Source organism: Balaenoptera physalus (genome assembly GCF_965194825.1).
Source record: "Balaenoptera physalus genome assembly, chromosome: 20".
NCBI classification, from domain to species: domain Eukaryota; kingdom Metazoa; phylum Chordata; class Mammalia; order Artiodactyla; family Balaenopteridae; genus Balaenoptera; species Balaenoptera physalus.
Genome location: NC_138901.1, coordinates 41,374,349 through 41,399,449, shown reverse-complemented (window position 1 = coordinate 41,399,449; position 25,101 = coordinate 41,374,349). Strand labels below are relative to the sequence as shown.

The following is a 25,101-nucleotide window of genomic DNA, read 5'->3' as shown; positions in this document are numbered from 1 at the left end:
CATTCCTCCTCGTAGCCTTTTCTGCTGCTCACCCTTTCTGCCATGATTTTCTAAACAGGGGATTTATTGATAATAATTTTAGTTGGCTCATCTAATGTAACGAGGACTGGTATACACTCTCTTTAGTTTATTTGGGAAGCCAAGTGTTACTCTGTGGGAGAATCACAGAACACTAGCTGAGTATTAACTGACTCTTCCGTCCCCTTCCAGCATATGGATTTGTATTCGTAATTCCCTCTAGATAAGATTTTACCGTCCCTCTTAATTTTATTAATCCATTCTAAACTGACAGATGTTGCAGCAAGCCTTGAGCTCTTGGGGATTCTTATTTCATTTCTGATTAAAGGATGTTTCCTTCTTAAACCCAAGGGTCTAAGTATACACTGCCCTTCTCTCCTAAACAGCTTATTTGAATGTCAGAAGTAACCCTGTTATTCTCTATCGGATACTGAAGAAGATTTCTGGTAGCTGAGCCCCTTCTAAAATGTTTCTTTCTAGCAGACAGAAGAGTGGTATGGGGGTAGATTAGCAGTAGTACCTTGGTACTTTGTAGTTGCTTAGTTAACAGTAGTACGATCTTTACTTTTTATTTACATTGGAAGAGGCTGGAGGCAGTAAGCAGAACTCACAGAACTGATCTGTGTTAATATCTCTTCTTCTCAAGGGCACGTAGAATTTGAGAATACTGAAATTCAGCCAGATAACGACCCAGAGTTATGGTCAGTGTTCCGGTATGGTTTGTGCTTTGCTCTGACTTTAATAGCATAGCCGTTGTCAGTTCCTATCCACAGAAGCTGAGAACGTCAGATCATCTGTTTAACTCTGGAGACGCTGAGGGTGGCCGAAGTCGTGGTCCATCCTTAGGTTACTGGCTAGTGTGTGAACTGCTGCTCCAGAAGACAAGTTGTCAGCGTAAGAATTTTAATGAAGCCATTTAAGTTTTCTACCCATGGGAGCTGGTCCTCTTGTTTAGTTCCCTTTCATCAGCCTACCAGCAAGAAGAGGCTCATGTTCTTTCCCAGGGCACCAGTCCTGGAGCAGGCAGCTGTCCATTACTGGCCCGGGACAATCATACTGGAGATCTCCCTGACACCAGACACTGGCTATCACTTCTGCTCTCCTGTTGGCTGATCCCCACGTGCTCTTAGGGGCACCTGAGGTCATCTTTTTCCTTAGGAGGTGTCGCTCTGTGCCATCTTTACTGTAGATAACTGTGGATTTGCCGTCTATCACTTTGGATTGGCAGTAGCTACCGTTTATTGAACTGTGTGACTTAAGCACTGGGCAGGTTGCTTAACCTTGATTGTCACGAGTCCCCCAGACAACCTTTTAAGGAAGGTATCATTACACCCATTTTACAGATACGTATTGGGGAAGTTAGGTAACTCGGTCAAAGTACTAAATGCAGAAGCCGAGACTTAACTTCAAAGCCCCATTTTTCCACTCTGTTTACAAAAAGCTCAAAATGCCCCTGAAACTCTGAAATCGCTGTGGCCTTTCACACTAACATTACCAGAAATTCCCGGGACGTTAATGTAGTGATCAGACTTGAATGTGTAGGGGCATTAGCCAATTCAAAAGCAGTAGATGTCCACCGTTTTGTAAGAAAACCCAGAGAAGCCCAAGTACACTAGAAAAATTCAAATTGAAAAGCTTAAGTAAAAATATTCCTTTGAAGGTCATCTATTTATACTGACGCGAGGTCTATGGAAAATGAGGGAGCCAGCATCGTGTTTCTGAAATATGCAATTTTACAATGGGAACGTGTTATAAAACGCCCTGCCACTGTTGTTTGCCTTGGGATTTAGGGTGAGAGACATGAAGGCTGACAACTCTCTTCCTGTTGTAGGTCAGAGCTTCAAGGAACTCTGTAATCTTCCCACCAGCTTTCCTCTCTCCTGGAACTCACGGGTAAAATTAGATGCTGGCTGGACTTCAGTAGCTGAGTTTGAAAGCTTTCAGAGGCCCAGTCAGACAACTGCAGCAGACTGCTTTCTCACAGGACCATTTTGAGAGACGCTTTGTACAGACTAACATAGTTTGGTAAACTGATGAGCGTCTGACAATTCTGCCATAAAACACCGTTAATAACAGTGTCCATAGGAGCAGAAAAAAAATTATCTTCGTGTGGTTAATCTCCTTGGAAACAGGATAAGGCTTTATCTTCCTTTTATCAATATGCTGCATCTGCCTCTTGATATTGCTTTACTATGTGTATACTGTTAAAGTTTTGTTTTGTTTTTTAAAAAAACCCTCTATTTGAGTTGGAATTCTTTGATTATACACATTCTAATTGACTCTAGGAGGCAAACGTGGTGAACAGGGTATGGGAAGAAATCAGAATGAGAGCTCCCAAACCAGCATCAAACACATTTATCTAATTTGACACAATTTGCCTGGAAGTCATAGAAAGAGACTGAGGTGTCCCCGTTCAGAATATAAAGAGCCAGAGACTAAAACCAGACTGAAAAGGGCCAACCCATTAGGGAAGTACCTCCCTGGGGAGCGGGTGGGCAGAGGAAAGAGGTTAGATGGCAGTTATTAAACCCGGAATCGAGAATATGTTCAGAGAGGCTGCTACACGGGAAAATCCTCCTTCCTGGGCTCAGCTGGGCAGGGGACGGCTCAGGAAAAGGAGTTCTGCTTATTCTCTGCTGCAGGATGCTACCCTCTGACCCTTTATAAGTCAGCCTTGCTTGATTACTCCTTTTAATTCAAGACTCAAAACAGCTTGTAAAGTTTTTTTTTTTTATCATTCCTTTCCAGATTGTGTGGGCCACACTGTAGCATGGGCTTTTCTTTTGTCCACATCTGTTTTCCAACCTCATTACTCTTCTGTTATTACATTCATTAAAAAAGAGAGAGAGAGCTGTTTGTTTCTGTTTATTTCTTTTCTGCATGTTTTCCCCCCAGTTTCAAAAGCTAACGTGGTAAATCATGTGATGTTTGGTGTGATCATCTCTGCAATTTCTAGTATATGAATTGATGGTGGCTTATACAGGAATTGGTTGAACCCTATTGTTTAAATTAGCTATACCCAAGCCAAGGCTCACAACTCACATAACACTATTTCAGTGTAGACTGCGACTGTCAAGGCTTCTCATTTCTATATTAGAATGTTACATCATTTGCTCCAGGGCATATGGTAGTCACATGACTTTTTGGCTAATATGACTTATTTAATTTGAATATAATTATTTAAAGGCAAATGGAAGCTGGGAGGCATAGCTTTAGGATTTATGGCGGTTTTACTCAGTGAAGAGAGAGCTAAGAGAGATGAGACAAGGATGCCTATTAACACCGTTTCTATTCAGCATTGTATGGAAGTACTAGCCAATGCAATGAAGTAAGAACAAGCAATAAGAAATGTAAGATTTGGAAAGAAAGAGACATAGCTGACCTTATTTGCAGATGATAGGATTTGCTGCATAGAAAATCCAGGAGAATCAACAAACTATTAGAATTGTTGCTGGATACAGAAATTGATGGTGTTGCTACAGGCCAGCAATAACCAATTAAAGAAACAACCCTTTTTGCCAAAGCAGTGAAGCACAAAGAAGCTAGGAATAATCCTTAGAAAAGATATGCAGAATGTTTCCAGAAAATTTATAAAAGGAAATTGAAGGGATGAAAGAAGACCTAAATAAATGGGTATAACATGTTCATGGATAAGAAGACTCAGTATATAAAAGTCCATTATCCTCAAATTAATTGACAAATTAAATGAAATTTTAATCAAAGTCATAATAGATTTTAAATCAGTCAAAGGCCTGGCAGGAAACCAATGGCACACACCAGAGTCTTTACTGAAGAGAGGCAATGAAGGGCTTATTTACAAAGGTCTGGACAACCAAGAAACCAACAGAGGAAGGTGAAGCATCCTAAGCTATCAAAGGCAAGAAGTCTTTAGCATCCCTGTGCCTGAAACAGCAAGAGGTGGAGCAGTTGTCAGACCCCAGAGAGTGCTGTAACTGTGGATCTAGGAGAAATCTACCAGGCCTTGGGTAGAGGAACAGCCACTGCTAATTGGGCCCCGTGGCAAGAAAGCCAGTGGGGGAAAATACCTTGATCTGTTTTCCTTCTTGCTCTTCATTCTTCTGTCATTGACTCTCAGTGGCTGAATCCAGGATGAAGGGACCCAGTTGATGCTGTCCATCTGGAGGACAGCCTCATGGGGATGGAGCAAGGTGAAGGGTAGAAAGGGGATCTGAAGGAGCAATCAGAACATCCAGCACAGATTTCTTTCCATAAAAATTTTCAAGGTGTTGTTGAACTTCACGCGAAGACCAAAGGGTTGAAATCATAAAAGAACAATTTTGGAGAACAACAGACTATTATGATTTTCATTAGAATCTCAATTAATTTCTGTCCTACCAGATATTAAAATGTATTATAAACTATAATAATTAAGGCAGAATGGTATCGTTACAGAGGCAAACAGTAGAACAGAATCCACATGTGTGTGGAAACTTGAAATATGATAGAGATACCACTACAAATCAGTGCTGTAAGATGCACTAGTCAGTCAGTTGTGCCAGGACAAATGGTTACCCATATAGGAAACATTTAGTACTTCATATTTGGATAGCAGAAATTAAAAAACTGACCAGAAGTGTTGGCAAGGATGTGGAAACTCATACACTGATGGTGGAAGTATGAATTGATGTAATCATTTTAGAAGATAATGATTAGACTAGGCAATGTCTAGTAAAGTTGCATAGATTCTAGAGTCAAACTACTTCCTGTCTGTAAAGTAGAGATAATAACAGAATCCTCGTAAGGTTATTGTGAAAATTAAATGACTTAATATATATAAGCCACTTAGAACAATGTTTGGCACAAAATAAGCACTAAGTATCAGTTATTATCATTATTATTTCTAGGATCCTACAGTTCCATCCCTAGGTATGTAATCCAGGGAAAGTTCTGATTCATGTAAAAGAAGACTCCTACAATAATGTTCATTGCAGATGAGCAAAAGAATGGATCTTTTAAAAAATCATGATATGTTCATTATATAGAGTAAAAATGAATGAACTAAAGCTATATGTAGCAACATAGATAAATCTTAAAAACATGTTGGGGAAAAAAACACTGCAGAGGAATAAGAATAGTATGATACTGGGATAGAAGGAGAAATGGGACTGGGTTAAGGGACACAGAGATTTCAGCTATATCTGTAATATTTTATATCTTTTAAAACACTTTTAAAAATCTGAATCAAAAGGAGGGAGAGAGAGCTACATGGTGAGTTATGGTCAGGTTTTAAAAAATATAAAAGGGCTATTAGAAATACGATAGAAAGAAACCACCTTGTAGAGGGATCTAGTTTTTGGTGGCAGACAGCCCTGGGTTCCATTCCACTTTTTTTTTGTTAAATTAGCTGTGTAACTTCGTAGAGCAACTTAACGTTTGTTATTTCACTGGGCTATTTTGAGGATTAAATGAGATACTGTATATAATATAGCATAGGACCTGATACATAATATTCAATAATTGTTCCATTCTTTTTCCTTTTGTACAAGGAAGAAAAATGTCCAATCAATATTTTCCTTGGAAAATATTCTAGACCAAATTTCTGCTTCCGTGGGCCTGGTTTCTACAATCTTTTCTTGGCTCAAATTCATGTTGACTTTAAGTAAGAATTGCCAAGTCATAACCAAACTTAGTGAAACAAGCTCATTTGATAAAGAAATGAACTTCAGAATCTCACTGCATAAAATCATCATTCTTTTTTTTTTTTTTTTTCCATCAAGTGGTATATTTCCCAGTGTTTGTGGGTGTGCGCTGCTGCCTTGAGCTTTATATAAAAAAGAGCAAATGACCATGGCCCTTCCCTTTATCCTAAAAAAACTTCGACTATATTTTTATAGCATGCACTTGTGAACTTACACCTTCTCTTGCTAACTGAGCTGGAAAATAGTTATTCTTTCCACCCATAACAGATAAGTGTCTTTTTCTTGTGAAAACCAGTATGGATACTAAACTGTTTCCCTTCCTCATCTCTAATGAATTGCTGTTTGATTATTGTTTTTATAAAGACATGAAATCCATTTGAAAGCCCATGTAGTCAACATCAGTTTCTACATGGGGGAAACTTGTCCTCACTTTCATTAAAATTTCTCTGTTCTAGGCAGACCCCTTTTGATCATTAACAAGCAATTTGATGTTTTTCATATGAACACTTCTGTAACAACCAAGATAGTAAATTAGGGATTGTGCTTTGGAGTTGGACCTCATTTTTACTCTAGTATTTGGGGAGTTAGATATGACATTCAGTGCTAAAAATAGAAGCAGTGCAATAGGCAAAGGAGACAGATGGCTTTAAAAAGAGAGAGACAGAGAGACCTAAGCCTAAGTGGACAAAGAAAATGACCGGTGTGTGAATTTTGAAAGGAGATCTTCTCTGTTGCAGGCTTCTCACAAGGAGACTTGCTGTGAGCAATGCCATTTAAGGAAAGATTTAGGAAAGGAGAATTAGTTTCCAAAGGAAAGTGTGAGAAGCCCCTTGAGCTTGAATGATTTAACACTAAACTAAGACCTGGTATTTGAGAAGCTCTATCTAAGGCTGGAGAGATAAAACAAGAGGCCTAGGAAAATTTTCCTGTCTGGTGTCCCCAGGGTTTACCAACATGACCCTGCATGTAGATGCTCATTTCTGAAGCTGACATACTTGCTGCAACAAGTATGACTCCTAACCCTTTGCACCTTCTGTCGTTATGGAGTCCATCCCTTGCCGTGTTAGAAATTTTCTGTAATTGAAGCCTATTTAGTCTATTTTCTCCCACTTTGTAAACACCCTTTTTCCCATAGTTGCAAATGTCTCCACCATTATTTGTTTCAGTTTGTAAATTGCAGAAAGTCTAGAATAAACAGTGTCCTCACACACGCATATCGTCCATTGCCAGAGATTAACTATCTCCCGCCAGGGATGCATTCAAATGGGGACATTCCATATTTTCTTTATAAAGCCAGAATTCCAAGAGTAAGGTTCTTTTCTTCTTGTCTCGTCTCTACTAGGATAGGAAAGTTAGTTTTTAAATTTCCACGGTGGTTGGTAGCTTCAGAGATAATAAGTAGTGATGTCAAGGCTTTTATTTCTTTGGAAACTTAAACAAGAGATTGACCAGTCCCTCAAAAGTATTCAGGGGCCTGACCAACAGCTACAATGGTAGGAATTATCTTAGCCGTGGTTGGTGGGTGGGTGAGTGAGTGAGTGAATAAATGAATGAATGCCATGCTGCCAAAACGTATTATCCTTGGCAAGAAGCATGGGATGCCCACAGGCTTACAGTCTGATTCTGAGTTCAAAGAGGGAGGTGGCAAGGAGGTGAAACATGGAATTTTCCAGAGCATAGCCAGGAAGGGTTATGTAAGAGAGGACTGCTTGACCTGAAACATGACCACGGGGTTAAAAGACTGCTCCCCTTTGCTTTGTTCTCCTGTGTCCACGGACCTGTCCTACATAGGTCTGTGTATGCTCAGAGCTCACTGAAAACCCAATACCCCCAGCCCCCCAAAAAACTAGGTCACGTATCTCTTGAATATTTAATATCATGTCCTACATTTTGTGCCTGGAGAGAAACCGTTACTCACTTGTAGATGTCCCTCAGACCGCAGATCTTTTGTCACTCACTCAAGAGTCAGTCTCCCCAGTCATTTATGACCTTGGGCACTGTTTACACCTTTACTTGTTCCATCCCTGCCTGTTCTGCATTTATTTATTCATTCATTCATTCAGTACTTTTCCTAACTAAAGGTAATCTTGACTACTCAGACATGAAAATGAATAAGCCATGAACTCTATCTTCAAGGTATATCCTCATTCTAGATGGAAAGACAGAATTATATAGTAAATGATAGTATCTCCACCACCAACCCTCTCCCCCCACCACATTGTAAAGTTTTCTTTTGCTTTCCCTTTACCAGATTCAAATTATTTTTGTGTGCGTGGTTAAAATATATATATATATATATAACATAAAATTTGCCATTTTAACCGTTAAAGTTTTTTCCCCTTTTTTCTTCGTTTTATTGAGATATCATTGATGTACAGCACTGGATAAGTGTAAGATATACAGCATAATGATTTGATTTACATACCTCATGAAATTATTACCACAAGTTTAGTAAATATCCATCATCTCATATGGATACAAAATAATAGAAAAACAAAAACATCTTTTTTCCTTGTGATGAAAACTCAGAATTTACTCTCTTAACTTTCACATATAACATACAGCAGTGTTCATTATACTAATCACATTATACGTTACATCCCCAGTACTTACTTATCTTATAACTGGAAGTTTGTACCTTTTGACCACCTTCATCCAATTCCCCCCCCAATTTAACTGTTTTTAAGTGTATAGTACAGTAGTATTGACTTTATGCATATTGTTGTACAACAGATCTCTGGAAATTTTCATCTTGCAAAACTGTAACTCTTTACCCATTGAACAACTCCCCATTTTCCCCTTATCCCCGGCCCCTGGTAACCACATTCTACTTTCTGTTTCCGAGTTTGACTACTTTACGTACCTCATGTAAGTAAAATCACGCAGTATTTATCCTTTAAAAATTGTAATTTTTTTTTAATAGACAATTTTTTAGAGCCGTTTTAGGTTCACAGAAAAATTGAGTGGACAGTACAGAGAGCTCCCGTATACCCCAGTCCCGACAAACGTTCAATATCCCACACAGAGTGGTACTGTTTATAATAACATAAATAGGTTTTGATCATAGAAGCAGAACCACTGGTATAGAATAAGGGTCTCATTGTAGGGACCAGACCTTGTATGTCTATACAGTAGTAATGAGCAAATCGAAAATGAAACTAAGAAAACAATCCCACTTATAATAGCACCGAAAAGATTAAAATATTTAGGAATAAATTTAACAAAGGAAGTATAAACTTTATACTCTGAAAACTACAAAGTGTTGAAAGAAATTACAGAAGGCCTAAGTAAATGGAAACACATCTTATGTTACTGATTGGAAGACAGTGTTGTTAAGATGACAGTATTCCCCAAATTGATCTATGTATTCGACTAAGTCCCTTTAAAAATCCCAACTGATTTTGCAGAAATCAACAAGCTGGTCCTAAAGTTCATATATAAATTCAAAGGATGCAGAATAGTCAAAACAATTTTGAAAAAGAAGAACAAAGTTATAGGCATCAACTTCCCAATTTCAGAATTGACTGCTAAGTTACAGTAATCAAAGCAGTGTAGTACTGGCATAAAGATAGACCCATAGATCAATGGAATAGAATTGAGAGCCTAGAAATAAACCCTCATTTATGGTCAACTGATTTTCAACAAGGGTGCCAAGACAATTCTTTGGGAAAAGAATAGTCTTTTCAACAAATGGTGATGGGACTGTTACAGGTTCACATTCAAAAGAATGAAGTTGTACCCCTACCTTATGTCATATACAAAACTTAACTCAAAATGGATCAAAGACTTAAATACAAGAGCTGAAGCCGTAAAACTCTTAGAAGACATTGGTATAAATCTTTGTGACCTTGGATTAGGCAATGGTTTCTTAGATATGATACCAAAAGCAGAAACATAATAAAAAATAGATAAGCTGGACCTCATCAGAATTAAAAACTTTTGTGCTTTGAAGGACAATATCACAAAGTGAAAAGACAACCCACAGAATACGAGAAAATTTTTGCAAATCATATATCCAAAAAGGAACTTTTATTTATACAATGTAAATAACTATTACAACTCGACAATAAAATGACAGATAACCCAATATAACAATGGGCAAAGGATCTGAATAGACAGGTCTCCAAAGAGGATATACAAATGGCCAATAATCATGTGAAAAGATGCTCAACATTATTAACCATCAGGGAAACACAACTCAAAACCACAATGAGGACTTCCCTGGTGGCACAGTGGTTAAGAATACACCTGCCAATGCAGGGGACCCGGGTTCGATCCCTGGTCTGGGAATAGCCCACATGCCTTGGAGCAACTAAGCCCCTGAGCCGCAACTACTGAGCCCGCATGCCACAACTACCGAGCCCACATGCCACAACTACTGAAGCCTGTGTGCCTAGAGCCCGTGCTCCACAAGAAGAGAAGCCACCGCAATGAGAAGCCCGTGCACCACAACGAAGAGTAGCCCCCGCTCGCTGCTTGTAGAGAAAGTCCACACGCAGCAGCGAAGACCCAACACAGTCATAAATAAATAAATAAATAAATAAATAAATAAATAAATAAATAAATAATTTTTTAAAAACCCACAATGAGATACCACTCTGCAGCCACTAGCATGGCTGTAATCAAAAAGATAATAAGTGTTGATGAGGATGTAGAGAAATTGGAACTGCCCTTGGGAATGTAAAATGGTGCAGCTTCTTTGGCAAACTATCTGGCAGTTCCTCAGATTTTTAAGCATAGAGTTGCCATATGATCCAGCAATATCACACCTAGGTAAAAGAGAATGAAATGAAAGAGAATGAAACCAACAGAAATGGAAATTTGTACACAAATGTTCATGGCAACATTAATCTCAAGTAGTAATTAATAATCATTAATAGCCAAGAAGTAGAAACAACTGTCTATCAACTGATTAATGGATATACCCAAAGTACTTGAAAGCAGGAACTCAAACAGATGCTTGTACACTATATTCACAATAGCTAAAAGAGGAAACAACCCAAGTGTCATGAACAGATTAATGGATAAACATAATGTAGTATGTCCATACAATGGGTTATTATTCAGCCATAAAAAGGAATGAAGTTCTTATCTATGCTACAACATAAATGAACCTTGAAAACATTTGTGACTGAAAGAAGCCAGTCACAAAGGACCACCGATTGTATGGTTCCATTTATATGAGATGTCCAGAATAGGCCAATCTAGAGAGACAGAAAGTAGATTCCTTGTCGCCTGGGGCTAGGGGATGGGGAGTTTGGGAGGTGATGGCTAAGAGGTACAGGGTTTGTTTTTGAAATAATTAAACTGTTCTAAAATAGATGGTTACACGTTCTATGAATATACTATCAGCTGTTGAATTGTACCCTTTAAGTGGATAGAATGTATGGTAGGTGAATTATATCTCAGTAAAGCTGTGTTATTTTTAAATGTGTGCAGCCTAGGACTGACACTCTTAACAGAACAGAAGCTCTTGCTTATTTCTTCTCTTTTTCTCAGTGATTCCCTTTGTGGGCAGGTGTGTGAGCAGATGGGGAATTCCATTCCGTTCCTTATCATTTGGTTTCTTCTTGAATGGCAGCTTCTGCCTAGCCTGTCGTGGCTAACGATTCACTAGGCATTGTTTGTATGTTGCAGACTTCTCCCTGAGGCCTTGCAGAGGATATTTTTAGCAAAAATTTGTGTCTGATGTTGATGTTGCCCAATGTCTCTTCACTTGTCCCCATCACTGCCATTGGGATAAGCACATGTTACATCCAGTCTTAATCCCTTGGAGGACACAGACATGTTCAGTCTATCCTGGTATAGACCACAAACTATGTTTAAAATAGTGGGCCAAGCCATTGGGCTTCCATGGTGAGGTGGCCCTGATTCCGATGCTTGAGTAAAAACAGCCAGCCAGGTAACCACAAGCCACATTGGACTTGGCTTCTTCAGACCGGCTGGATGTCTGAGACGGTGTGAGTTTTGCTAAATCACCTATGGCTCCCTCTTTCTCCCTCTCCCAGTCTCTCTCTATGTTAACTCTTTGTTTAGCTTAGCTCCAGAGCTCTGAGTACTTTTTTTTTAGTTAAACGCTCACCCCTGGGATAATTCTCTCCCCACTGTCAGCAGAACTCAAGAAATCCTCCGTTTCACTGAAGAGTAGAGTTGTAAGGGATCTCAGAATTCTTATAGTCCAATCTCCTTACTTTACCCTGGAGCACCGTGGATGCCCAGAGAAAGGCAATTATAGTTTGTTAAAGTCCAGGAGGCTATTGGATGCCTCAGGATCCAGGGAGTTGTATAGGCAAAATAATTACTTCATAGCTTTTAATTGCCACAGCTTCAGCATGGAGGGTCATCACTGATTTCTTTTCAGAAGGGAATGTGAAGTAGTTGACCAGGTAGAAAGAACATCTAATTTGGATCAGGGGATCTAGGTTTGAGTCACAGGTCTGCCACTTAGATTTTGCATCTTGGGTGAGTGACTTAAATTTTTTGAGCTTCAGTGTACAGATCGGTATATCAGGAGGGCACTAAAATGGATTAAATGGATAACTAATAAGAACCTGCTGTATAAAAAAAAAAAATGTCCCTTCCTTGGAATGTGTTTGTAAAGATTTGATGAAATGATGGGTATAAAAGCTTCTTGTAACTTGAAAGGAAAGGTATATTCACATGAAAAGACTGGTACCATTTGGGGGTGGGGGGCAGGTGTAGGGGGTGTGTGGGTGTGTGAGTCTGTGCCCAGTTAAGACGAGGCCCCTCCAAGTATGTTCTTATGACAGAGTAGTGTTTACATGGGCAGTACCAGTGCCGAGGGCTCTGCCAGCTATTCTCACACATGCCTGCTCATTTGGGCAGCAAAGATGGAGCCATATGTGTATCTCTGGACTTTTAACAGGTCAAAGCCTTTTTCCAGCAAGTCTCAACTCATTGGCCTACTTTATTCACGTGGTACCTCAGCTTTTTTTTTTGAAAATAAATTTATTTATTCATTTATTTATTTTGTTTTTGGCTGCGTTGGGTCTTCGTTGCTGCACACAGGCTTTCTGTAGTTGCAGCAAGCGGGGGCTACTCTTCATTGTGGTGCGCGGGCTTCTCATCATGGTGGCTTCTCTTGTTGCGGAGCACGGGCTCTAGGCGCGCAGGTTTCAGTAGTTGTGGCCAACAGGCTCAGTAGTTGTGGCTCGTGGGCTCTAGAGCGCAGGCTCAGTAGTTGTGGCACACAGGCTTAGTTGCTCCGTGGCATGGGGGATCTTCCGGGACCAGGGCTTGGACCCGTGTCCCCTGCATTGGCAGGCAGATTCTTAAACACTACGCCACCAGGGAAGCCCAATCGCAGCTTTTTGAACAGTATTACGTACCATGTGATATTAGGCACTAAATGGTGTGTAGTGAAAATTCTCCCACCCCTATCTTCTAGTGTTTCCCCAGAGGTAATCACTGTTACCAGTTTCCTGTGTGTCATTCCAAGGATGTTCTGTACACATACAAACATCCTTTTTTCTTTACATCAAAAGGATACCCTAGTATGCACACTCTTTTGTACATTAGTTTTATATGTTAATATATCTCAGATATTTTTCCTTTTTCTTTTTAGTATTTATGGAATTTCCTTATTATTTTTAGACTACATAGTTTTCCATTGTAATGATGTACCATAATTTACCTAGAACCGCTATTGTTGGACATATAGATGGTTTTCAGTCTTTTTTCATTATAAACTAAAGCTAAAGTAAATATCCTTTTACATCTTTGAGCATTTGTATAATTGTAGCTACACAGTTCCTAGAAATAAAATTCCCAAATTAAAGGGTATGTGCATTTGGGTTGTTTTGTTTGTTTTTCTTCTTTTTTAAATATCTATTGAAATATAGTTGATTTACAATATTGTGTTAGTTTCAGTGTTGTGAGCATTTGTACTTTTGTTTCCTAATGCCTAATTTTCCATCATAGTTGCTATACTAACTTATACTCCCACTAACAATATATGAGAGTGCTTGCTTCTCTATACCTTTTCAAAACAGCATGTTATTAAATTTTTTGAGTTTTGCTAATCAGATAGATTCAGTGTGATATTTCATTGTAATTTTAATTTGAACTTCTCTTAGACTGGCATTGAGTATCTTTTCACATATTTACATTCTATATTTTGTGCATTCTCTGTTCATGTTCTTTGCTCATTTTTCTTTGGTTATTGGGATTGGTCTTATTCATATTGATTTGGTGAAGCTTTCTATATATTAAGCAAATTAGCATTTTGTGGGTGTATTGTAAATATTTTTCTTATTTTGTCAATATCTTTTTTTTTTAATTTTATTTATTTATTTATTTATTTATTTATTTATGGCTGTGTTGGGTCTTCATTTCTGTGCGAGGGCTTTCTCTAGTTGCGGCAAGTGGGGGCCACTCTTCATCGCGGTGCATGGGCCTCTCACTATCGCGGCCTCTCTTGTTGCGGAGCACAGACTCCAGACGCGCAGGCTCAGTAGTTGTGGCTCACGGGCCTAGTTGCTCCGCAGCATGTGGGATCTTCCCAGACCAGGGCTCGAACCCGTGTCCCCTGCATTGGCAGGCAGATTCTCAACCACTGCGCCACCAGGGAAGCCCTGTCAATATCTTTTAACATGTTTTTGATACTTTTTGCCATATAGTATTTTAAGTTTTTATGTGTTTGAATTTATCAGTAATTTTTAACAGTTTTGGGAGTTTACATTATACTTAGAATAACTTTCTCCCCTTCTCTATTGATTAGAAAATTCTCTTATGTTTTCATGATAAATCTTCACATTCTTCTCTCTGTCACTCGCTTTCTGCAAGACGGTTGCACACATAGTAGATGCTCAGGAACATTTTTCCTAAACAACTATTTCCACTTAGGCTGTTGTGTCTCGTGGAAGAAACACTGAATTTGGATTCAGAATACCTCATTGACTCACTGTAACATATACATACCAGTTATCTACTGTGTCCCTGCCTCTCAGATTTTTGTAAATATCTAATAAGATCAAATGAAATCATATGTGAGAAAGTACTCTTTAAACTGTAAAGGAATCATTTGGGTTAATTTCAGTGAACACGTCCATACATGCTTTTGCTATTTTTCTCCCTAATTGGTCTCAGGTTTGAAATAAAATTTGTCTCTAGGAAAAAGCAAACCTCATAAATCTGAAATTTCCTTTAGTGCTTCTTTGGGAATATCTTACCAATGTGAAGTCTTTACTGAGCCTCCTGGTTGGGAGCTGACAAAGGAGGGGAGGACTGAGCCCTTGGTGAGAGGTTCTCCCCAAGTGTCCAGACTGGTAACTTCTAAGAGTTGGATGATTAGAAAAAGTGGGTGGGGCATTTGGTTAATATGCAAGGACAGAGAACGCAGGTCACTGGGATTGTGCTCAAAGAGTTCAAAGGCAAAGTCTTTGGGGAACTAAAGTTGGTTTACTCTTAGATGTGACTTCCTGTGTCAGCAAGGGAAAATTCCCTTGCTTGACCTATGAAGGCTCCAAGGACATGTTAAATGCCTAAGTTATAGAAAGTTGTGTTTAGATTGGTCCCTGTTAATAAAATAGAAGAGTTGGGTTGAATGAAAAAGAAGGAAGCCTGTGAACACAGAGGGCTGTGGACCAAACTCTTCCCAAAGTTGCTATACTTCAGTTTGAGAAGAATTAAACACTATTATTTTTGGTTCTATCCTGGTTTAATGAATTGGACAAATTATGTTATCCCTTTATCTGCCTAAAGTGTGAATTTTTAAAACATTTTTATTGAGGTAAATTTTATGTACGTATATTTGACTTTGAGTTTTCCCTCTTTAAAATTTAAAATAAAGCAACTCATGACATCTTATATCTACAAAATACTATAATGTTGTGATGTTATAACACTAGAAGTTGTGATGGCTATTTCACTTTGCTCTTTTATGTGGTGGAAACAGTTGGGCTGCTGGGATGTTCAGTGATGCTGCCCAGTCCCTTTAGAGATTTTACCGTTTTATTTTATTTTTGTTTTAGGACTAATGGGACCATTAGTGTTGGAAAAGTACCCATGAATCTAATTAGTCTTGGTCTCCTACAGTTGATCCACCAGATCTTTATTAAGCACCCACTTCATGCCAGGTACTTTATATTTATTTCATTCCTTCTCTGTCCCTATTTGGAAGGAGGCAGAGGTGGCAAAGGGATGGCCAGGTGAATTTAGAGGGGATTTGTACCAAAATGAGGTTAAAAAAAGTAAGTTGACTTTCAGCGGTTAGAACTTGAGAACTGTCGTTCAAGTTGCAACTTGAACTCCCTCACCTGGGCAGCTTTAATCATACCTTTGGTATTATGATCTGTTGACCCCTGCTGCCTCTGGGCTCCTTGGAAGCAGCAGTGCAGGCTGCAGCTGCATTTCTTTTCTCGCTGCATTTCTTTTTTGCCTTCTACAGCTGAGCTTTGGAGGACGCCGTTTAGACTTCAACTCTACTGGCTCTTCAACCTGCCTGGGCATTGATTTGTTCCCTTAAGGCCGTGCTGATGGCTGTAAACACAGAGAGAAGGGACCCTCAGATGAGCTGCCAGGGCCTCTGCTGGGAGAGTCCCCACGCCCCGCTCACCGAAAAGTGAGGGGGATTTGCCCACATAAGACAGGGCATAGCACAGTGACCACAGAGAGGCCTGCTCAGAAAGAGCAGTAGAAGCTTCCCCAGCACCTATTTGTAGAATGGATGGGTGACTGATGTTCCCAAGCAGTTGTCACCAAGGCCCTCTCCTGGCCATCTGGTCTGTAGGCTTCTGGAAGCCCTGTTGTCCTAAATTCCTCTCTTCAGTCTCTACTCAGACGAAGCTGCTCTCTCCTGACCTACTGCCTGACTCTGACCTCGGGGCCTCTTCTGCCCCCTGGTGACTCAAACCAACTACCCTGAATCTGCCTCCACCGCAATAGACCAGGGACCACAAGAACCAGAGAAAAGAAAAAAAGTATCAACCGAGAGTTGAATTGGGGTCCTTTGCTTTCCTATCCTCCTGGGTTGTGGTTTATCTTGCTAAAATGCAGAAACGAAGGGACACAATTATGCTACTTGGTGCCTGGCCGAGTAGGTGCTAAAACGTGTATGTTAAAGAGAGAACCCAGTGCTATTGTCCGGCCCAGAGGAGCCCCCAGGTCTGAATACTTGTCTTTGTTTTCTGCTGATTTCCAGCAGGTGTCAGTTATACTTTCTTGGCCCTAAAGTACGGAGCTCCACGTGTTTGGTTCGGTTTACCCATACGCTGTAGAGGAGACTGGGGGATTGACTCAGTGAAAATGTTTACGTCTCTAATTAAGCAAAATTAAGGTCTGGACTCAAAACTGTCTTGGGCAGTGCTAGGCATAATTGAGATGCGTGGGCTTTGTGTAAATAATGTCCCTCTAATTGGCTTTGATTAAGTGCAAATTAGGATCACACTTCACTCCAGTGTGATTTACATTCCTAAGCCCTTTTACTCACTGAAGTAGTGTGGGTGGCCGATAAAGCAGGCTGTTTATTCAGGGTGCCAGAGTGCTGGGAGCTGGGGATCTGCAGTTTTCCAAAGGTAAAGAGCCTGCGGCCAAGACTCCCCCCACCCCCATGCCGAGTTCTGCCATCTTCTTCCCCGTTTCTGGGCCCCTGCTTTGGATGAAATCAGCTTAGTCCTCCGAATTCTAGAGCTCCACCACTTACTTTTTGATTTTCAAGACTTGGGAAGCTTGTCTAAAAAATAAAAAGGCAAGTGACTCTTGGAGTTTGCCTTGTGGAATCTTAGACCTAAAACCAGCGCCAGGCTGTGGCTGTCAGAATATTGTGACATCTTGGCTACTCGTTGACCAGAAATGTTTCATGAAAGGAAACACCTGGTGGGAAGTTGTCTCCAAAGAGTTCCCAGTGTGTGGGTGTGAGTCAGAAGACTGCTTACAAAGCAGCTTAACTCTACACACATCTTCCTCCTGGATCGCTTTGCAATATTTGAAGGGAAGGTCTTTGCCATTGGCCCTTGGTGAGCCTGGATGGGGAGCGTGACAAATTCCTTCTTGCTCATAAATCCTCTGAATCTGCATTTGAAAGTCATCACATGAGATGGAGCAACCGTGGCTGGGTTTGTCTTGATGTCGGCGCCTAACTCCTGGGCTGGCGAAGTGTCTGGCGAGTACAGAAAAGGCCTCTGGCTGGTGCCAGCCTGGTGCATGGGCCACCAGAGGACTGTCATGTGGTGTATATGACCCTGGAGGCCATCAACAGTTCAACCTAGAAGGGGTTTCTCCAGATTTCCTCACATTAGCATGCTGCTACTTGGTGTGGGACCAGAAACTAATATGACAAGATAGGGACTTTCACACTAACCTCTGACAGTGGGCTAGGATCCGAGGGGTGCTGTTAAGAGGCGTGACGTGTTCAACGCTCACTTCCCGGCCTGATGAAAGTCACAGAGGGACTCCTTGAGCGTGTCACCTTCAGAGAAGTTTGGACTGCAAAGACATGTGGTATCTAAGCTCTGCCCTGGGCCCACTTGAGTGAGAAGGCAGACTATTTAGACAGGCTACACTCTGGCCAGAGCGAAGAAAGACAGAAGGGTTTCTAGGCCCTTTAAACTACATTCATTCATTTATTCATTCGGTAAACATTTGTGGGCCACCTACTGAGCCAGACCCTGGAGATGTGACTAGGAATAAGCTATGGACTCTACCCCAGGAGAACTCTAGTTGGGGAGCAGAGCCGCACAGAGCTAAATTACAACCAAATGTGGTGTGTGCCATGGCAGAAGTAAGAAAGCATATGGTGACGGCTGTCACAGGGGAAATTGTCGGCCATACTGCATTGGTTCAGAGCAACTTGGGCCACGTGCTGTCCCACAGAAATGCATTTCTTATCCTTTTCACTTGAGTGGGACCAGCACATGAATTTCTGAAGGAAAAAAATCAGTAATAACAACAACTACAATAATTAAGAACATGTTTTCAGTGTGCACCATATGCCAGGTACCATTTCAGGGCTTTTAGTTCATGCTCTCAGTTGAACCTTCACAGCATTGGATAGATACAGTTATTATTCCTATTTTAAGAGGAGTAAACTGAAGCTTGAGATGATGCCAAAGATAGGAACCAGGACTTGAACTCGGGTGTGACGTCTCTATAGCCCGTGACCCCTGTTCCTCTTCATCAAGCTGTAATGGGCTGTGAGTCGGGAACTCTGGGCTCCGGTCCTGACTCTCCCCCTCTGGCTGCCAGCTCTTGAGCGAGTTGCTTCCTGTCTCTGCCTCAGTTCCCTCTCTAGCCTCACCATCAAGGGAGATGCTCAACCAGCTTCTTGAATCACGGAAAACACGTGGGCTGTGGCCAGGGAAAGAGGAAGGTCATTTGCTGCTTGCTGTCGCTGCTGTCAGTTGTGAATTTTGTGGCCTTGACTTGCCATCTGCCAGCCCTCAAGTAAGTGATATTGATCTCTGTTAGTCTTCTTGACCTGGGTACTTGATTCCAGAAAGCCTCTTAAAGTAGGGCTCTGTCTCTTTTCCTTTGTCAGGAGTGGCCCAGGCGGCAGCGTCCCAAGGCTAGGGAGTGCAAGGGCTTTGTCCCACAGCCATTTCTGCTGCAGACTGTCCTGGCTTTAGATCAGCATGTGCTTTCTACCACAGATCCCTGTCGGGCCTTGTTGGCGAATGCAGTGCTCTGATCTTTTTAAAAGATGCAGTTCAGTCCAAGACCTTGACTTCTCCTGCACTTCTGGTGGGTTAGGATGATTGCTTCTTTGTCTGAGTGACAGAGACAAGGAACCAAGGCTGAGGCAGCCACAGAATATGGCCTCCCAAAGGGCCAAGGGGTCGCCCTCCTTCCCCCCCCCGTAGTCCACTGGTTGGAAAAACTTGTTTCAGACTCTTCATGTTGTCTCCTTCTAATCGTATTCTAGAACTTTGACCTTGCGTTATGTTTCCAAGTACTAAGCATTACATAGGAGAGGATGCAGCCGCCGTGACTCTGTGGGCTCACTCAGAGTGGTGGGATTGGGGTGCAGATGTGACCCAGTAAATTCTCATTCACCCATGAAAAGGGGCTCCTGACCTTTTCCAAACATCTTCAGATGAACCAGATTTGGTTTTTAGCTTCTTTTCCTGCTCTTGGCTTATAATGTCTCAGTATCAGACATCGATGTTTACCTCCGTGTGCATTACTGCAATATGAAACCCCTCCGTCCTCTGAAAGCAAATAAACTGGCTTTAATACATGCGCTGGCAGCTGGCAGCTAAAGGGTTAAAAGTTTTAGCAGGCCGACTGGCCAGCAGGAGTTAGTGGTGTGGAGTAAGAGGGACGCCAGGCTGTCTCTAAACTTTTTGGCCCTCCCCAAGTACAGAGATGAAGGAAGAGCCTCTATAAATCACTGGAGATTAGAGACCCTGTTCTTGCCGACTCTCTGGGGTTGCACTGCTTAATGTCAAAGCCTCACGTATTACTTTAACAGCACACTCCTTTTCTTTATTAAATCCACTTTGAAATAAAAAAAAAAAAAATGATGATCTTTCCAGTAAGGGGGAGAAGGCTAAAAGGATTTAGAAAGTATCTGCTATGTTACATTACAGAGACTAATAACTGTTTAGGGAGTAAGTAACATTTTTGCACCATCTTAAGCCATAAAAATGAAAAGATGTATAAAGGTCTGCTCCTTAAAATCAATTTGTTTGAGCATTTATTTTGCCCCGTGTCCTTGCCTTCAGGTTCTTTCAAAGTGTGAGCACAGAACCTGGGAACTGGAGACGTGTGTGCTCATGACCCAAAGGTCTGGGAATGCGCTCTTCATGGGATTGTTCAGAACGTAGGGTATTAGTTGTGTGTGTGTGTGTGTGCGTGTGTGTGTGTGTGTGTGTGTGAAGGGAGCATGGGAGGGAGTGTGGTGGTGGAAACAGTTCTACTTTTATACTTAAAAGAAAAAATGCAAACTTTGACTACGTTCCATTGGAGGCCGAGACTAAGCTTATCTCCTTCATCTGACTTTAATGAAGACATATTTTAAGCAGCTGCACCCAAGTCAAATGTCATATTTTGGCTCAAAACTTCCACCTTCTGAGTGGGAGGTTTCTCAAAACTAAAAAGTTGGTAGTAATTATAAACTAATTGGGGAGCTCTAGGCAAAAGTCTGATTGTCACAAAACTTATGTTAAAAACTAATTTATATATGTGAAATAAGAGGCCATGAACCGATAGTCATTAAAGTTGGTGATGAGTATGTAGGGTTCATTATACCATTTTCTCTGCTTATATATTAAAAAATTTTTCATAATAGAAAACAAATAAATCAGTTTAAATAAAATGCTTAGCACTCAATGTAAAGAGTAAAAAAATGCTAACCAGTATGGGCTAAAGCATTAAACCACCAATTACAGCATTTTTATTTATACTTTTAGAGAGATCTTAAGATAAAGAAAAGCTGCACAGAGAATTTGGGCGCCTCTAATTTGTTTACTACCCATTAGGGCTCGAAGATTCTTTCTCTTATATTCATTTATAGTCAAATGACCATTACTTAAATAGAATTATTTCAAGAAGGTGGGATTTCCTCACTTAAAAGCTCAGCCAAAAGCCTTCAGAATCTTGGGAACAAATGTGATCAAGGGACTTTTTCGGTTTGCCTATTTTAACCAAGCACCCACAAGCCAAGTCAATTTTGTTTTCGGGGTTTCACTTGTTTATTCAGCAAACATTTCCTGAACAACTGCTACATCCCAGGCAGTGATAAAAAGCTGAATAACCTGGGTTCCCACTCTTGAGAAGCTTACGATCTTAAATGGGAATGTGAAAACACAGATCAAATGCAAAGTAGGCATGAAACCTGGAAAACCAAGGCCACTTTTAAATGTCGCTGTACTTGATGTGGGAAAGGGAGTCGTGCTTGCTTTCTGAGGCTCCCAGGTCACGGCTGGGAAGACTGTGAGGTTTGAGATGAGCCGAGAACCCTCTTTGAGCTGATTCCTAGATTGGGACGGTGTTGTTTCCATCTGCATTTTGAAGTCTGGAAGGAGTTCACACCTTTAAAATACGGTTCATATTGGCCAGGAGAAAACAACAACAACAACAAAAACAAAAACAGTTTATTTTGTAGTGCTTGTCATCCAAAAGCTGACAAGTCACAGCTTTGGATTCTGACAAACAGCTTGGAGATATCACCTCCCCAGGCTCCTGACACAATGAATTGCGGCTCTTCGCTTACGGCAGTTTGTGCTTCGCGTATGCCTTCATATATTTAGGATGGTTGCCCAGTTTTAAAGTAGCAGCTCAGAAAATAGCTGGAAATGGATGTGAGTTCAGGCTCGGTGGAGTTGGGGTTGGTGGTGCTTGTGTGAGCCATGCGAGTGCCAGTGCCGCCACAGGTCCGCGCTGGAGCAATTTACACAGGGCTCCACTGTGGCCAGAGAAGAAAAGGCACGTAGGGCGAGGAGGAAGAGGGAGGGAGGAGTGCAGCTAGTGATCCGGGAACAGTTGCTCAGACCAGCATTTAGTGTTTTATTAGGAGAGAACAACTCTATAAAAGGAACAAGAGGTCCAATGATTACAGAGTGGGGCGACAGGAGGCAGCTGCCAGCATGACTTTGAAAACCCTTTCAGATCCTAAAAGAGTTGCCACATATAATGTGCTGCAGCTGCTGGGATCATTTAGGAGAAATGCAGAACTTGGCACCCACTGACCCCTCCAGGAGAAAGGATTCGAGGATCACCCAATGTTTTCTTTAGATGAGTTCCAATCCCACCTACCCCCACTTGCCTTCTTTGCCACTGAACCTTCTCAACAGCAGTTCTTGTATTTCCCTTTTTTTATTTTTCAGGTAGGTTTGCAGAGACTTAAAAGAAAAAGACAGTTCCCTAGTTGGAAAAGAGATGGGTGCGGGGGTGAAGCTGGTCCTGCATGCTTGGGGACTGGGTAGGTGAGGCCAGGGTGGGAGAAGCCAGAGGGTCTCTTAGTCACGCACCCAGTATTTGTCCTTGATGAATGAGTTACCATAGCCTTGCAAACTATCACTTACATGATGTCATGCAAGTAACAAAGTATGTGGATTTCATTTCTAAAAATCAGCCTCGGGATGTCTGTTTTTCATCAGTACATACAGAATATTTGCAAAGTTGAACCGTTGGTGATTAAAAATCTCCAATTAAATCATATAAACTTTAGCAATAACCTGTGAGTGTATACACCAGGAAAAAAATCATTTATGGGGAGTTATTTTTGACAAATGCATTTTTTGATATATGTATAAGATTTTTTTTTATATATAAGATTTTTGATAAAGATTTCTCGACGTGTAAATGCCAATTACGGCTAAAATTTGGCAACCAGAAGAGTTTCTTTGAACTCGTGTTTGTGGGCAAGTTCAGGGATCACTAGTATGTTAGCAAAAAATATTACTGATGCAATTTTGAAAGAGACGTGACCCTCACCTCATTGGGGACCCAATGGAGAGAAAATTAGGGGATGTGGAGGTAGTCAAAGTTTTAAAATGAGAAGGGATATTAGAAATCCTTTAAGCTGAAAATCTCACTTACAGTTTGAGAAAATCCCCCTGCCCCTCCAATCTGGTAACTTTTCTTTCTTACCTTCCTCACCCCAATTTAAAAATCATTCCCTCTCTTCCTCTGAGATATGCATGTCTCTCAGATATGTTGAGATGGAGAAAAACAAATTAAGAACCACTAATTGAAGCTTCCTGACTTCTTTTTTTTTTACTGAAGTATAGTTGATTTACAATGTTGTGTTAATTTCTGGTGTACAGCAACATGATTCAGTTATATACCTATATATATTCTTTTTCAGATTCTTTTCCATTATAGGTTATTACAAGATATTGAATATAGTTCCCTGTGCTATACAGTAGGACCTTGTTGTTTATCTGTTTTATATAAAGTAGTGTGTATCTGTTAACCGTAAGTTTGTTTTCTATGTCTGTGACTGACTCACATTTTGTTTTAATTTTATTTATTTATTTTTGGCTGCATTGGGTCTTCGTTGTGGTGCGCGGGCTTCTCACTGCAGTGGCTTCTCTTGTTGTGGAGCACGGGCTCTAGGCGCGCGGGCTGCAATAGCTGTAGCACGCGGGCTCAGTAGTTGGGCACGCGGGCTTAGTTGCTCTGCGGCATGTGGGATCTTCCCGGACCAGGGCTCAAACCTGTGTCCCCTGCATTGGCAGGCGGATTCTTAAGCACTGCGCCACCAGGGAAGTCCCAGACTGACTCATTTTTAAGATCAGAAAACTAGGACTCAGAAAACTCCTGTAGAAAAAAACAGAACAAGGTCTTCATATTCTGTCATAACTCAAATCGGGCATTTCTAAGACATCGTCACAACCCTCATGCAGTTACCAGGTAAGCGGGGATCCACAGTGGTCAAGTAGAAAGAGAAAAGACCATGTTGCTGGTGAGATGCTATGAGGAACTACATATGGTCATAAGCTCAAATTCCGTTATGTGCAGCAGGATTCAAGAGAGCTACTGGAAGTAGCAACCCATTTTGCTAGAAAGTACATTGTGTTTGCGGTCCACGGAGTTGAGTGATAGATTACAGCATTTCGTTCTTATATCTTCCAGTCACCAACATAAGTGGTTATTAAAAAAGAAAATAAATGTATAGAAGAGATGCCCAGCTACTATAGTTAAACTCATAAAAGAGTTACTCATTACGTTTGAAAAGAGACTGGAATGGAATAGCCTATGTTTTTATTCCGGGCCCCCAGCTGGATAGTAGCGCTGTCATGTCCCCACGCTCACTGGTCCTTTGCTTCTGTATTTGAGGGGCACAGAACTTCTCACCAGCCCAGGAAGAATCACCCATCCTGAGTATCTTTAAGTATCTGATTAAGCCATACAAGGAGCAAGCAGAGTTATGCTACCCACAGCATGGTATTTGGAATTCCTTTTGTTATTAAAAAATTCCACACTGGTAGTATGAGTTCAGGAAGCCTGAGGAGGGATAAGAAATAGAGAGCTTTTGTCTAGGGCTGTTTTAATGTACTCCTTCAGGTACTGGTGGGCAGAAATGCCTGAGTCTGAGAAATCCTCTTCCAGAATTTTATTTTATTTTATTTTATTTTACTTATTTATTTTTGGCCACGTTGGGTCTTCCTTGCTGCGCGCGGGCTTTCTTTAGTTGCAGCGAGCGGGGGCTACTCTTCGTTGCGGTGCGCGGGCCTCTTATTGTGGTGGCTTCTCTTGTTGCGGAGCACAGGTTCTAGGTGAGCGGGCTTCAGTAGTTGTGGCGCGTGGGCTTCAGTAGTTATGGCTCGCGGGCTGTAGAGCGTAGGCCCAGTAGTTGTGGCGCACGGGCTTAGTTGCTCTGTGGCACGTAGGATCTTCCCGGACCAGGGCTCACACCCGTGTCCCCTGCATTGACAGGCGGATTCTTAACCACTGTGCCACCAGGGAAGCCCCTCCAGAGTTTTAGAATGGAGACTGAAGGATACCCAGAGATGCAAAG

The 25,101-nt window shown here is 41.1% G+C and overlaps 1 protein-coding gene and 1 long non-coding RNA gene across 9 annotated transcripts in view; one reads left to right on the top strand and one right to left on the bottom strand.

Annotated features, from left to right (window-relative positions):
* Positions 1-25,101, top strand: part of BCAS3 (BCAS3 microtubule associated cell migration factor) — a 565,907-nt gene that overhangs the window by 452,965 nt on the left and 87,841 nt on the right. The window contains exon 24 of one of the 8 annotated variants that reach the window (XM_082439974.1): positions 1,850-14,298. The exons of the other annotated variants lie outside the window; for them this stretch is intronic. Within the exon in view, the coding sequence (XP_082296100.1) occupies positions 1,850-2,013 (164 nt within the window). The 3' untranslated portion in view covers positions 2,014-14,298. Of the gene's footprint in view, positions 1-1,849; positions 14,299-25,101 lie in introns of those variants that run through there. 8 annotated transcript variants of the gene reach the window in all.
* Positions 15,886-25,101, bottom strand: part of LOC309649802 — a 38,452-nt gene continuing 29,236 nt past the window's right edge. The window contains exon 2 of the long non-coding RNA XR_014257309.1: positions 15,886-23,900. This is a non-coding gene — a long non-coding RNA (uncharacterized lncRNA). The remainder of the gene's footprint in view (positions 23,901-25,101) is intronic.